Source organism: Lipophrys pholis (genome assembly GCF_963383615.2).
Source record: "Lipophrys pholis genome assembly, chromosome: 14".
Taxonomy (NCBI): Eukaryota; Metazoa; Chordata; class Actinopteri; order Blenniiformes; family Blenniidae; genus Lipophrys; species Lipophrys pholis.
Window position 1 is genome coordinate 3,373,775 of NC_137633.1, and position 11,497 is coordinate 3,385,271.

Genomic DNA, 11,497 nt, shown 5'->3' on the forward strand with positions numbered 1-11,497 from the left:
GTTTAGCCCAGAATCCCCCCCCACCCCCACCCCCCCACCGCTCCCTTGCTGTAAACTTTTCACACACACACACACACACACACACACACACACACACACACACACACACACACACAGATCCGATCAGTCACGCATATTTAGCAAGTTTATAGTGAGGTTTGACCTCAAGGGTTGAAAATTTCAAGGCGCTGCAGCAGAGTGGCTTCCAGTCTTCCGTAATGTATAATCAGCATCAAGTGAGGCCTTCACACAGAGATCTGTGAGGTTAGAAACCTTTTTCTTTTTTCCCTCCCCCTTTGACTGTGTTTCGGTGTGTCCGCTCAACCAGGCAGGGCGGTTGTACTTGTTTGGTGTCGGGTTGTGCGTTGTTTCCAAACGCACTCCTCCAGGATTTACACGGCCGCCCCCTCGTCGAATCGTCTGAGCTCGGGAGGTCAGAGGTCACGTGGTGTCGGCCTGCTGGGGCGAGCTCCTCCGAGTCCACTCTGCTTTAGTTTCAGCACACGCGTTGGGAAAAAAAAAAAAAGAGGAAAAAACACATTCAGTTACAAAGAAACGACTAAATAAAGTTGGACCAAATTAAGGAAATGTAGACTTGAGTTGTTTATTTGTGACGGGAAAAACACTTCCTGGAACAACCTCACAGGTTTACAAAGAAATATCCTCCTGCACCACCCTTGGTAAGTAGAGTTCAAACTTCTGAAATACATAAAAAATTTTAATTGTCATTAAAAAATTTTTTAATAAAATCTCACAGTTAAACTGTTAAAATTCATTGTAAATAAACGTAATTGTTTTTAGCGGCACACACAAAGTTTTATTAGTTAAGTTTGTCCTAAAGCAGTTTTTGTCAGTCCTGAACTGCAGTTGTTTTTCACAATAAACATTTTATCAGAACAGGAAGAAGTCGGGAGGAGGGACTTAAAAATTTTACATTTCCAAATCAAATTCAATGTGAAGATTAACTTCGAAAAAGGTTTTTGGAGAGTTGTATTTTTTTCTCAGCGCTTCAGCAAATCAACTGTTTGAATTTGAATTAGGTGCACTAAAAAATGTATTAACAGCTAAAAATGTCTTTTAAAAGAGTGTTTGCAGCCTTGAAGCTTGTATTGACCTGCTCCGTTTGAATCTAGTGTGGTGGAACGGGGATGAATATATTTATTTACCTAAAATAATTCACTTCTAGGAATTATTACAAGTGAAGTTTCAAGTCTTTTTTTTTTTTTTTCTTCAATCCTCATGATGAAAACTCGGTAAACAAGAGTTGTTCTGCGTCTTTATATTTGAATCCGACGCGTACAGCTCATAAATCTTCAGCACAAAGACAAAATGAGGGAAAAAAAGTGCAGGTTTTCTTCACGGCAGACTTTATTGTTTATCTCCTGTAGTTGCAATTCACAGAATCAGATATGTACAAACCGATGACGCGGCTCTGAGAGGAGATGCGACTGAGAACTTGTTGCATAGTGTAGGACTCACCAGGCGGTTTTCAAAGTGTGGGGACGCCTTTTCCCCCCAACGTGAACTGATAAGAAATCTTAATTAAAACTATGTGTTGGGCCAAAAATAGAACTAATAAACACATTTTAGTGTAAAAGAGATAAAAAGAAATTATAAACAAAGCCTTAGTGCAAAAGAAAACCAAAAACAGAACAGCTAAGATGTTTTCAGAGAAGCAAAAAAAGTTGATTTTACTGCCTCTAAACTTAATATCTTATAATGGAAAGAAGAACAAAGGTGAGTTTGGGCTCATCGTCCCACACTTTGAAAACCCGGCTCCTTACAGATCTGCTCCACTGCTTCCCAACCAAACACCCTGTAATAACCAACAACCTCATACCTGCCAATAACGTAATCATTTTGGCCATTTTAAATGTAACCGAGCCAATAAAGTGTTATAAGTTGCCAACGGTGTAATAAAATGACACGTGATTGACGTAGCATTGGAAAAAAATAATAATAAGAAAAACTGCAGCCAATAATGTAATAATGCATAAATAAAACTGCATTTCTTGGAAATAACAGCTTGTTTTTATGCGGGTTTTGTGCAGTTTGCTGATGAAAAACAGGTATAGTGGATGACATAGTCGTCACATTTGTTTATATTCATTCACCCTTTCAATTTTATTACATTATTGGCAAACGACGAGCCAAAACATTACATTATTGGCCATTTTCATGTGATTGGTTCTTACCCCTCCTCAGACATTCAGAAAAGTTCTGATTCCTCTTTTTTATTTTACTGAAGGTAGTTTTCTTTGTACACTTTCAAAGTAACACGTTACTTTCGTCCGTTGGCTAGCACCAGTGTCCACTCGATTAAACCCCCCCCCCCCCAAAAAAAACAGCACAATTCTGAGCATCTCAGGAGGAGATGAAGCCGTTCGTAGAACCTGCGCTCATAATAAATGAAAAGGAGAATCGGGGGCGGCAGAAATCCATCAAGAGTGAAACTGAATTGCACTTGTTTGGCAAACGCGTTCCGTAGCTCGTTAATGTTTCATCAGACGCGCAAAAACAAGACTTTTCCTGACTTGCAGTAATGCCAAGAGCCGAGCGACGCTCCAACCGCCGCATCAAACGTGATGCTTCATCCGTCAAAGGGTCTTTAAATAAAAGACGTGTTTCATATAAAAAAAAAAAATTAAATATCTGTTAAGGTTTTGGTGGATTGTCGTATAAAGTACACAGTATGGCATAAATGATAAACAATGCACACTTGTTTTAAATGTAAAAACAAAAAGGGCGAGGGTTCAGTTCATGAGGGCAACGAAGCAAAATTTAAAAAAAAAAAAAAAAAAAAGGGAGGGAGGGAAAGAAATGTCATGTAGTGTTTGAAATCAGAAGAAGCTGCCGGTGGCTTAACCCCAAACAGGAAGAGAGGAGCTGCTGTGTCCATGATGTCAGCGGAGAGTATTTGAATCAAGGCACGACCTCCAGATCCAAAACGCCAGAGCAGGTTTTTCTTTTCTCTTTAAAAACAGTTCTCAGGTCAGTGGCTGTAAAAAAATAAAAAAAACGGCACCATGAGCGGTCTCCAGATGAAGCACTTCATCCCTTCTGTTCGGTGTGTCTGTTACGAAGTGAGCGTCACACGGGGGGGGGTCTCAGCTTCCTGGTTGGTATATTTGGATGAAGCGAAGGCACAGATGTGTTTGGTAAAGAGGCTAATTAAGAGTCGATCGCAATTTCAAAGGAAAGTCCGACCGCTCCCAAACTGTGGAAACCTCAAGAGAGGCGTGGCTGCCCCGCGTCTCACGCGCACACACACACACGCACACGCACGCGCATCACATGTTCCCCATGAAGTTCTTGCCGGGCTGCTGGGCGTACCACTGCTGCCGCTGTTTACGAGCCTCCACCTCGGAGAGCAGCGCCTGCCGGTACGCCTCGTAGGACTTGACGATGTGCTCCAGCTCCTTCATGAAGAGCAGCTTCAACATGCCCTGGTACGTGTCCAGGTCGGCCAGCTGGAACAGCTCCCACTTCAAGATGTGGTCGTACCTTACAGGGGAAGAAAAAGGGGGAAATATTAACTGGCAGCTGATTTTTTTCCCTACATTTTTAATCCAGACTTTGGATGACCTCGCAAAACAATTTCATTTTGCAATCAAAGTTCCTGTTGTTTCTGATTTATTCAACGGGGATCACAGGTTTTCAGTCGTAGTGGCCGACACACCAGCGAACAAGAGCAAAGCATCGAGACACGCTCCGTACTCACTTGAGCGGCGCGCGGGCGTAAACCTGCAGCCAGTCCGGGATCTCGGCCGTGTGGTATGGGTTCGCCGGCACCAGCACCGGCTGGATCCTCTCGGCGGGACGAGGCTGATACGTCACCGGAGGTGGGACAGGAGGCGGCTGGTCGTAGCGAGGCACGCTGGAACCGAACACGAGTATTTCATCATTGAAAGAAACAACAGGAAATGTGTTCAAAAGAGTCTCCAGAAAAAAAAGAGCCATTTATAATGAGGATTTTTCCTCAGTTTGTAGATTTAATTGGGAACAAATGTGTGTTTGATTACTCAAGTGTGTGTTATCTGAAACGGAGTGAACACCAAACAAGAGGAGGTCATGTTTCCACACATCTGAGTTTTCACAAAAATTAATATTTCCCCCTCTACGACTAAAAAAAATTAGGATAAAATTTAAAAAATAAATAAAAAATCTTCATTGAAATGGACCCGCATATAAACCTGGTTCAGAGCTACCACGAGCATGCCAAACCTGTAGGGGGCAGTGTAACGAGAAGCATTTAACCACGATAGTCAATTAGAATCCTGGAAACGTGGCCTCAATCCCCAGGAGGCCAAGGCTTTGTTTTTACTCCTAACCAGATCTCATGCGGTTCAGATCTGGTCTAAATGCAGCTCAGATCGAAGATGTTCAGCAGAATAAACTGGACCGCTGCCGTCTCTCACCCGTGTGTAAACTCTGTGAATTTCTTGCACATTATCTAAACAATCTCGAGTCCTCGGATGGTAAACACACCAGATCAGCCATCCCTGGAGGGTAGTTTATCCCGCACAAAGCTTATTTGTGGAAGTTATGAAAGATCTGGCACATTCTAGCTATTATTAAAGTGTGTGATATGTTTACATTTTTTATCGTGGTATTAAAAATATCAGAACCAACACAAAGAAAAGTGGACTGAAATGGGGTTTTCTTTTTTTTTTTTAAGGCTTGGTCAACATGAGGAAACAGCCCCACATGTTTGACCAGTTTTAGGCTTTAGGATCCTAAATGTCGCAGATGTGACAAATACAGTAAGTATTACCTGCTGTGTGCAGCCAAGTGCAAACTGTGCAAACGTTTTCCAACCAATTTAAACTTTCTCCAGTCGTGTCATTTTTTGTGCAGTTTTCCGATCACTCTTCTCTATTTTGAATAATGAGACGCAAGTAAAACGCTGCTGCGTGACGATTGTGATTAATGTTAAACGTTCTTTGTCGTAGAACTCACTATTGTTGGTCATCGTGTTGAAATTGTCATTACTAATTATGTATGTGCTCTGCCGTCCATCGTTCCGTCAGAAAAAAATGTCCCCCAGAAACAAAGCCCGTTCTCAGACCGTCAAAAAACAAAGTCTGTTCTCCGACCGCCGTGCGCTTTCATTGTGAATTTTTTTGTTGTGTTGTGACTTTTTGCTTTTGTGTTGTGGCTTTTTGCTTTTGTGTTGTGGCTTTTTGTTGTGTTCTGCTGTTGACCCTTCTGGGCCACCGTACTCCTCTCACCTGGGAGCACACGGATGGCGGTACTGCGCCCTCTTGTTGATGTGGTCCACGTAGTAGACGCCGAACTCGGCGGACTCCACCTTCTCCCAGCCCGGTGGCAGCCCTTCCCTCTCCAGCGGGTGGCTCCAGTGCGTGGTGTTGGTGTTGTGGTCGATGTAGTACTTCCTGCCTCGGATGGTCCAGTCCACGGTCCAGCCGCCCGGAAGGGGGAGGTCCTCGGCCGTCAGACTGGACAGGTTCCCCAGAGACTTGGCCTGTATCCGACCTATGCCTGAGTAAAAACAAACATGTCGTCTTAGAGGGAGAGGGAGACATGTCTGACCAAACATCCAGCGCTGCAGCTGTCAGCTGCCAGCGCCTCTGGGAAAGAGGAAGTATGTGGAGAAGCTTCTCTAAAGAATCTCCTGTGTGGGAAGATGTCGTTTTTACAGAGGGAGGAATGTATCCGCAGCGTTGGAAAGGTCGCTGTGACGGGGCGACCGAACGTCATCATGAGACTTGAAACCAGGACGGTTTTCATAGCTTTGACTCTTCTGTGACGAAGAATCTTATTCTGAGCGGCAATGTTTGATGAATGGTAGGAAATGGGAGTGTTGCTGCTTTCAGACGGGAAGTCTTAGCCTCCCCAGGCAGAAGGCGACTGGAGGAAAGTGCTGAGCAGAGTGTGTGGGAGCAGACGGCAGAGAGGTCCTGTACTTTTACCGTCGGCTGACGTCAGCGAGGAATGTCCAGCCGACAGCTGCGTGGACGAGGGAGAATAATCGGGGGTTAAAAAATATATATAATGAAGGAAAAGACAAAGCAGAAAGCGCAACGAATGAAATATTTTGGGTTAAAATGGCGGCCGAGATCTGATAAATTCTGCAGGAGAGTGACAGCAACGGAGCTGGAGCGCTCTGCCAGCTGCTGAGTGAGGAGCTGGAATGTTTGAGTGCTCCACAGAAATGCACTCTTCCTCTTCCTCCTCCTCCTCCTCCTCATCATCATCACTACTGGCCTTTTCTTCAGAAAAATACTTTAAAGCTCAAGGCATCACAGGAATGTCGCTTGGTACAGTCGGGAATGGTCTACACTTGTGCCTCGTAAATAAACTAAGTGGAAAACTCAAATCGATGAAAATCCAGCTCATAAATTTTGTGTTTGAGATCAAAAAGCAAAATAACTGCTTTAATAAACCATCAGAAAAGATTAATTAGAGAATGACTGAAGCCCTGAGCTTTTTCTGTGCAGTCACTCACAATCCCACGTCCTTCTCAGTCGAAGCCCCCGCGCGCCAGAACTGGGCTAAAAGAAAAAAATAGTTTTGAAGGTGAAAAAAAAAAAAAGAAATCTATAACCTGAAAAACTGGATTCCAATGTGGAAAAAAAAGATCCTAATCTGAAAACATCAAACCTGCAACTGCGAAAAAATTCCTGAGTGGAATGAAAATTATATTCAAGTCGAATACACAAACCTTTCAAACACTTTTATTTTGAAAAGTGTTTTTTTTTTCTTTTAATTAAAGACTGAACCTTGAACTTATCCGTTTCAAATTATATTTTTTCCATCATTCTTTGAAATTTAGCGCCATATATGTGGCCCGTGAAGTAAAATGTGCCGTAAATCTTCTTTACTCTGCTAGTTTGTGACAGTCGAGTCTTGCTATGAGTACAACAGAATAAAAATAAAACGGTTAAATATAAAAAAAGAAGCTTCTGCTGAGCGCATAAACAGACAATGACCCTGAGCAGCGACACCTTATTGTTTTTGATTGATTGATCGAGTACTGTAATTTGGCATGCAGAAGTAAACCGGAGAAGGATCCTTCAATGTAGTTTCTCCACACAGCAACGCAGAGAAATACGAAAAACAACTCCATTTTATCCCCACAGTGCAAATTCTTACATCACGCCAAAAGATTAGACACATATTTCAGGAGTGGAGCGAGAGAGAGGAAGAGGCTCAGACACACAGATGATTCACAGCAGAGGCAGTTTAAGGCTGAGATGTTTGACTGGAGGCGGTCGGCTAAATTACTACTTTGCCATCAGAGAGATTCAGCAAACGGAGAGGTGAAAAATGCAGAGCCTCTAATGTTTGTTTAACTGGAGTCCAAACAAGCCTGTGTGACACGCGAGGGGCGGGACCGACACCAGGACCGACCGGATACATGCCGACGACACTCGGCCTCAAAACAAAGGCTTCACCAGCGTTTAAGAAAGGGAGGAAAATCCTTCTGACCAACTTTCTGTAAATATTAAAGCTTGAATTCTGGCTGTTTCTCCTTTCTGCCTGTTCTTGAGGTTTCATCTAGTTGAGCCATTCTGACCGTTTACATTGTACAAAGATGCATGAGAGGCTGTAGCACCAACTAGTGGCCTGGCATGCAAACTACACTATTTTTGCCAGTTCGTGTGTTCGGCTATCGTTATCAAAAAGTTCCCTGGTTAACGTGAAACTTTTCTAAAACAGTAACAGAAAGTTAACCCATTTCCATCTGATGGTTCTTGTATAAACATAACCTCAGTGTTGAAGCAGCATGAGACGCCGATTAAACGACAAACACATTTTTTTAAGGCCTTTGTCAAGGAAAAAACACTAATGCAGTATAATTATCATGGAATTACTTTAACTGTCACTGTGTGAAGGAAACACTGCCGTTTGAAAACACTTGTATTTTTTATATATTCCTGGGTAAAACAAATGGTAAAGCGTTTGTTTGTATCGTTACAATAATAATAATAACAAAAAGGTCAATACATTTGAATTCATGATTGCATTTTAGTGCATAACAATGCAATTAATCACTGAAAGTCATGTGATTAATCGTGGCTGAAAATTTTAATGGCAGCCCGGCATTACTTTACACATTATACCACAAAATTATTGTTATCGTGGTATTGATATGTGAAATATACACAGTGAAATTAAATTTTTAATGCACTGTGCATTCATGACAAATTTCAAAATGACCATTTTTAATATGAAAGAAAACTCTGATTAATTCACAAAAACTTAATTAGATTGAGAGCTCTCATTATTTCAAAACTGGTGGCCACCGGGCAGGCTTAAAAATACAAAAAGCTGAAAGATTGAAGAAAAATGGCAGAGAAGTGTAAAGCATTTGTTGTTTACCTGAGGGGGGTCTGCTCGGGGCGGGGGGAGTATGTTGTCGGGGGACTCTTTGGAAGTTGTGTTCATTGTGCTCATAGTATCTATAGTCCTCAGGAAAGCGCTCGGGGACTCTCCTGGGCTGCTGCTGCTGCTGCTGCTGCTGCTGCTGCCGCTGCTGCTGGTTGTCATAATAAGGTTCTGAGGGGTAATAATAGCGGGCGGCGTCTCCGTTCTCGGACATGGGGCTCACGTCCGTGAGGAAGGACTGCGACGAGCCCCCGTACTCGTGGGACAGGTCTCCCAGGCTGCGGGGCAGGTAGGGAGGGGCAGACAGGCGGTGGCTCTCCCTGCGGGCCACCTCCTGGGGGGGCCGCTGCACCGGGGCGCGCAGCACGCTCTTGTTTCGGGACACCACGGGCTCTCGGCTCGGGGCCACCGGGTAGGCGGAGGGGCCCATCTCCGGCAGGGGGACCTCGGTGCGTCTGGGAATGGTGGGTCCATGACGGATGAACGAGGGCATAAGATCTGCAGGCACAAACAGCAGGAATCGGTTATATGGAATACATTCAGAGAAGGATTTGACATTTTGAACATGACTTTTAGGCCATTATAACCTTTGGTACAAAGACTTATACCAAAAAAAAAAAAAAAAAAAAGCTTTAGTTTTGTTGTAGAAAATGTCAAATACATGGAAATGTGCTTGCTTGGATTAAGTTACAAGAAAATGTTTTTTTTTTTAATGTATCTATATAATTACATCAATCTCTTGACTCATCTCGCTCATGAAACATTTCTATAAATCCAATCTTGACTCCTCTTTTCGGTCTTTAAAATTGGCAAAAAGAGTGGAAAAAAAGACACAAAACTTGTTTCTATGACAGGTAATGATCGTGATGTTTTCTATGCATTGGCTTAGTATGAATAACACCTCCTACTTTAACGATAATTATCTTCTTTGATTCATGTGCTCTTTATTTCAGAATCTCCTCAATGAGTTAATCATTTAAAAAGCCAAAACAGGCTTTTAAAAACTTGAGATGCTGTCAAAATTGTAGTGTTGTGTTCTGATCAATAGTGTACACAAAAGATAATCACTCATATGTATTCAATCTAAAATATCTGAATTTTAAGGAGAATTTCACGCTCAATACAATGATCAGCTTGTATGGAGTTCATTCACACATTCATTCTGTCACAAAGAAAAAAGGAGGAAAGAAACTGGACAGTGACTTCACAGAAAGAATTGATGATCAATCAACTGACTGATTAGTTGTGTGGATATTTAAAGGGTTCAGGAGCATAAATATTGTCATTGTGGCCCAATTGGCTGCTCACAAATAAACAAATCTTACTTATGATTCATACCTACTAAGCTATAATAAGCATTTCACCCATAAAAACATAAAATAAGTGACTGGTTACAACATGGGTTGCAATTAACTTCTAATAAATCAACGAATTGATTAATCAATTACCAAAATGCTACTAAATGTCTGCTAAAGAGCACTGATCATTTACATTGCTTGATTGAAACTAAACCTCTAAGAACGAAATTATAATATTGAAAGTACTCTTCTCCAAAAAGTTACTACATGTGTTTGGACTTAAAATAGTAGGCATTTATAAAGTATACAAATCATAAATGAGTGATGAATGGTTTTTATTGAGGAGAAACCCTGAATTACTACTTATCTACAGTAAAGTGTAACGCGTTACTTCTACGTCTGTTTAAAGGGTTTTCACACTGTTTTTAACACAGTCTCCATTAAAATTAGAATTTACAAGTACACTAAACCACACAATACTGTTTTAAACTAATTCAACTGAAGCTGTGACTTTGTTCTATTGGAGAAGTTTAGTAAATTAGCCAGCAGTGAGGTTTGTAACCGTTATTCGGACACTTTAATCTCAGCAGCTGACGTCCGGGCAGCGTTCGGTTAGCACCATGTTAGCATCCAGCTTGGTTGCAAGTTTACAAGATTAACTCGTTCTAAACAAGCTCACAATCACCAACAAGTTGACACACTTCTGGTATTAATCCGTTTGAGGCAGACGGTTAGTGGCAACTGGCTGCGGTGTGTCGGTGGTTAACTTTAAACTGCGGGTTAGCCGATGCTAGCCCGAGCTAGCCGGTGTTTCGGATTACCTGGTCTCCCTGTTAACTGGTGACAGAATTCCTTTCGCGTCCATTGTTATTGCTATCGGCAGCAGATGTTAAAAAAAAAAACAAGACTCTTCATTTAGAAACTTTAATGTAAATGCGGTTTAATGGTTTCGCAATGAGACAAATTCACGTCGGGTTATTTACATCTTAACGGCAACGGCGGGGGGAATGGAGGAAGTCGGTCACTAGATAACAGTGAAACCAGTTCACCCGAAACAGCGGCTAAACTTGTTGCGCTTACTTCTGAGGAGCGGCGACGTTTCCTTCTTCACATACTTCCCATGGACCTCGGCTGGTTTGGACGCTTCGTTTTTGCTTTTCTTTCGTGAGAGCATAACTCAAGGCTCGCGGGCGTCAACAACGCGGCGCTGGAAAGTGACGGCCCGACCCCTCGTCTCTGCAACCATCCCGATCGTGGCGTCGCGAGGCGCGGCGGGTGAACATTTCCCAGGCTCGCGGGGGTTTCGCGTCAGCCGGCCGCGGTGGAGCCGCTGGGAGCGTCTGCTGCTGCTGGCGGTCCTGTCCCCTCCGCCTCTGCCGCCGCTGCCTCTGCTGCTGGTTCTTCTCCTCCTCCTCCTCCTCCTCCTCCCATCTCGCCCTCTGCAGGAGGAGAGATCAGCACCAAGCAATGTCTACATCTGCACCAACAAACCTTTTCATTTAGATAATATAAAAAAAATAACATCAAGTGGGGAAATCATGTGTCAATATTCAATAAGGTCAATAAATTCATCTAAAGCAAGGATGTCAAACATAAGGCTCGTGGGCCTAAAGCGGCTCGCAAGTAGCTCCAATCCGGTCGCCAAACTACCAAAAGTGTCAAAATAAACCTTTTTTTTTATTCAGGCACACACTACATGAGCTGAGATATCGTTGATATGCTGCTATGAAAACAGCAACCTCGCTCTTATCAAACTATCCTTAAAGTTATGCTGTCAGTCTTTCTTTTTAATGCGCCTTGTCTATTTTGTTCTCCGTGAATTTATTAACTATTTATCTGTACATATT

The 11,497-nt window shown here is 42.7% G+C and overlaps 1 protein-coding gene across 2 annotated transcripts; it reads right to left on the reverse strand.

The window, feature by feature from the left end:
• Positions 1-1,357: 1,357 nt before the first annotated feature.
• sav1 (salvador family WW domain containing protein 1) lies at positions 1,358-11,072 on the reverse strand. 2 transcript variants are annotated; one of them, XM_080479753.1, is made up of 6 exons: positions 10,731-11,072; positions 8,347-8,850; positions 5,232-5,502; positions 3,722-3,877; positions 3,334-3,504; positions 1,358-2,999 (listed from the first exon to the last, which is right to left on the reverse strand). In XM_080479753.1, exons 1-6 carry the CDS (start codon positions 10,822-10,824, stop codon positions 2,993-2,995), a joined length of 1,203 nt encoding a protein of 400 aa, XP_080335879.1. In that variant the 5' UTR covers positions 10,825-11,072; the 3' UTR covers positions 1,358-2,992. The 2 variants fall into 2 exon arrangements, with proteins under 2 accessions (XP_080335879.1, XP_080335878.1); XM_080479752.1 differs by lacking the exon at positions 1,358-2,999 and having other exon boundaries at positions 3,170-3,504; positions 10,731-11,034.
• Between the last annotated feature and the right edge of the window lie 425 nt (positions 11,073-11,497).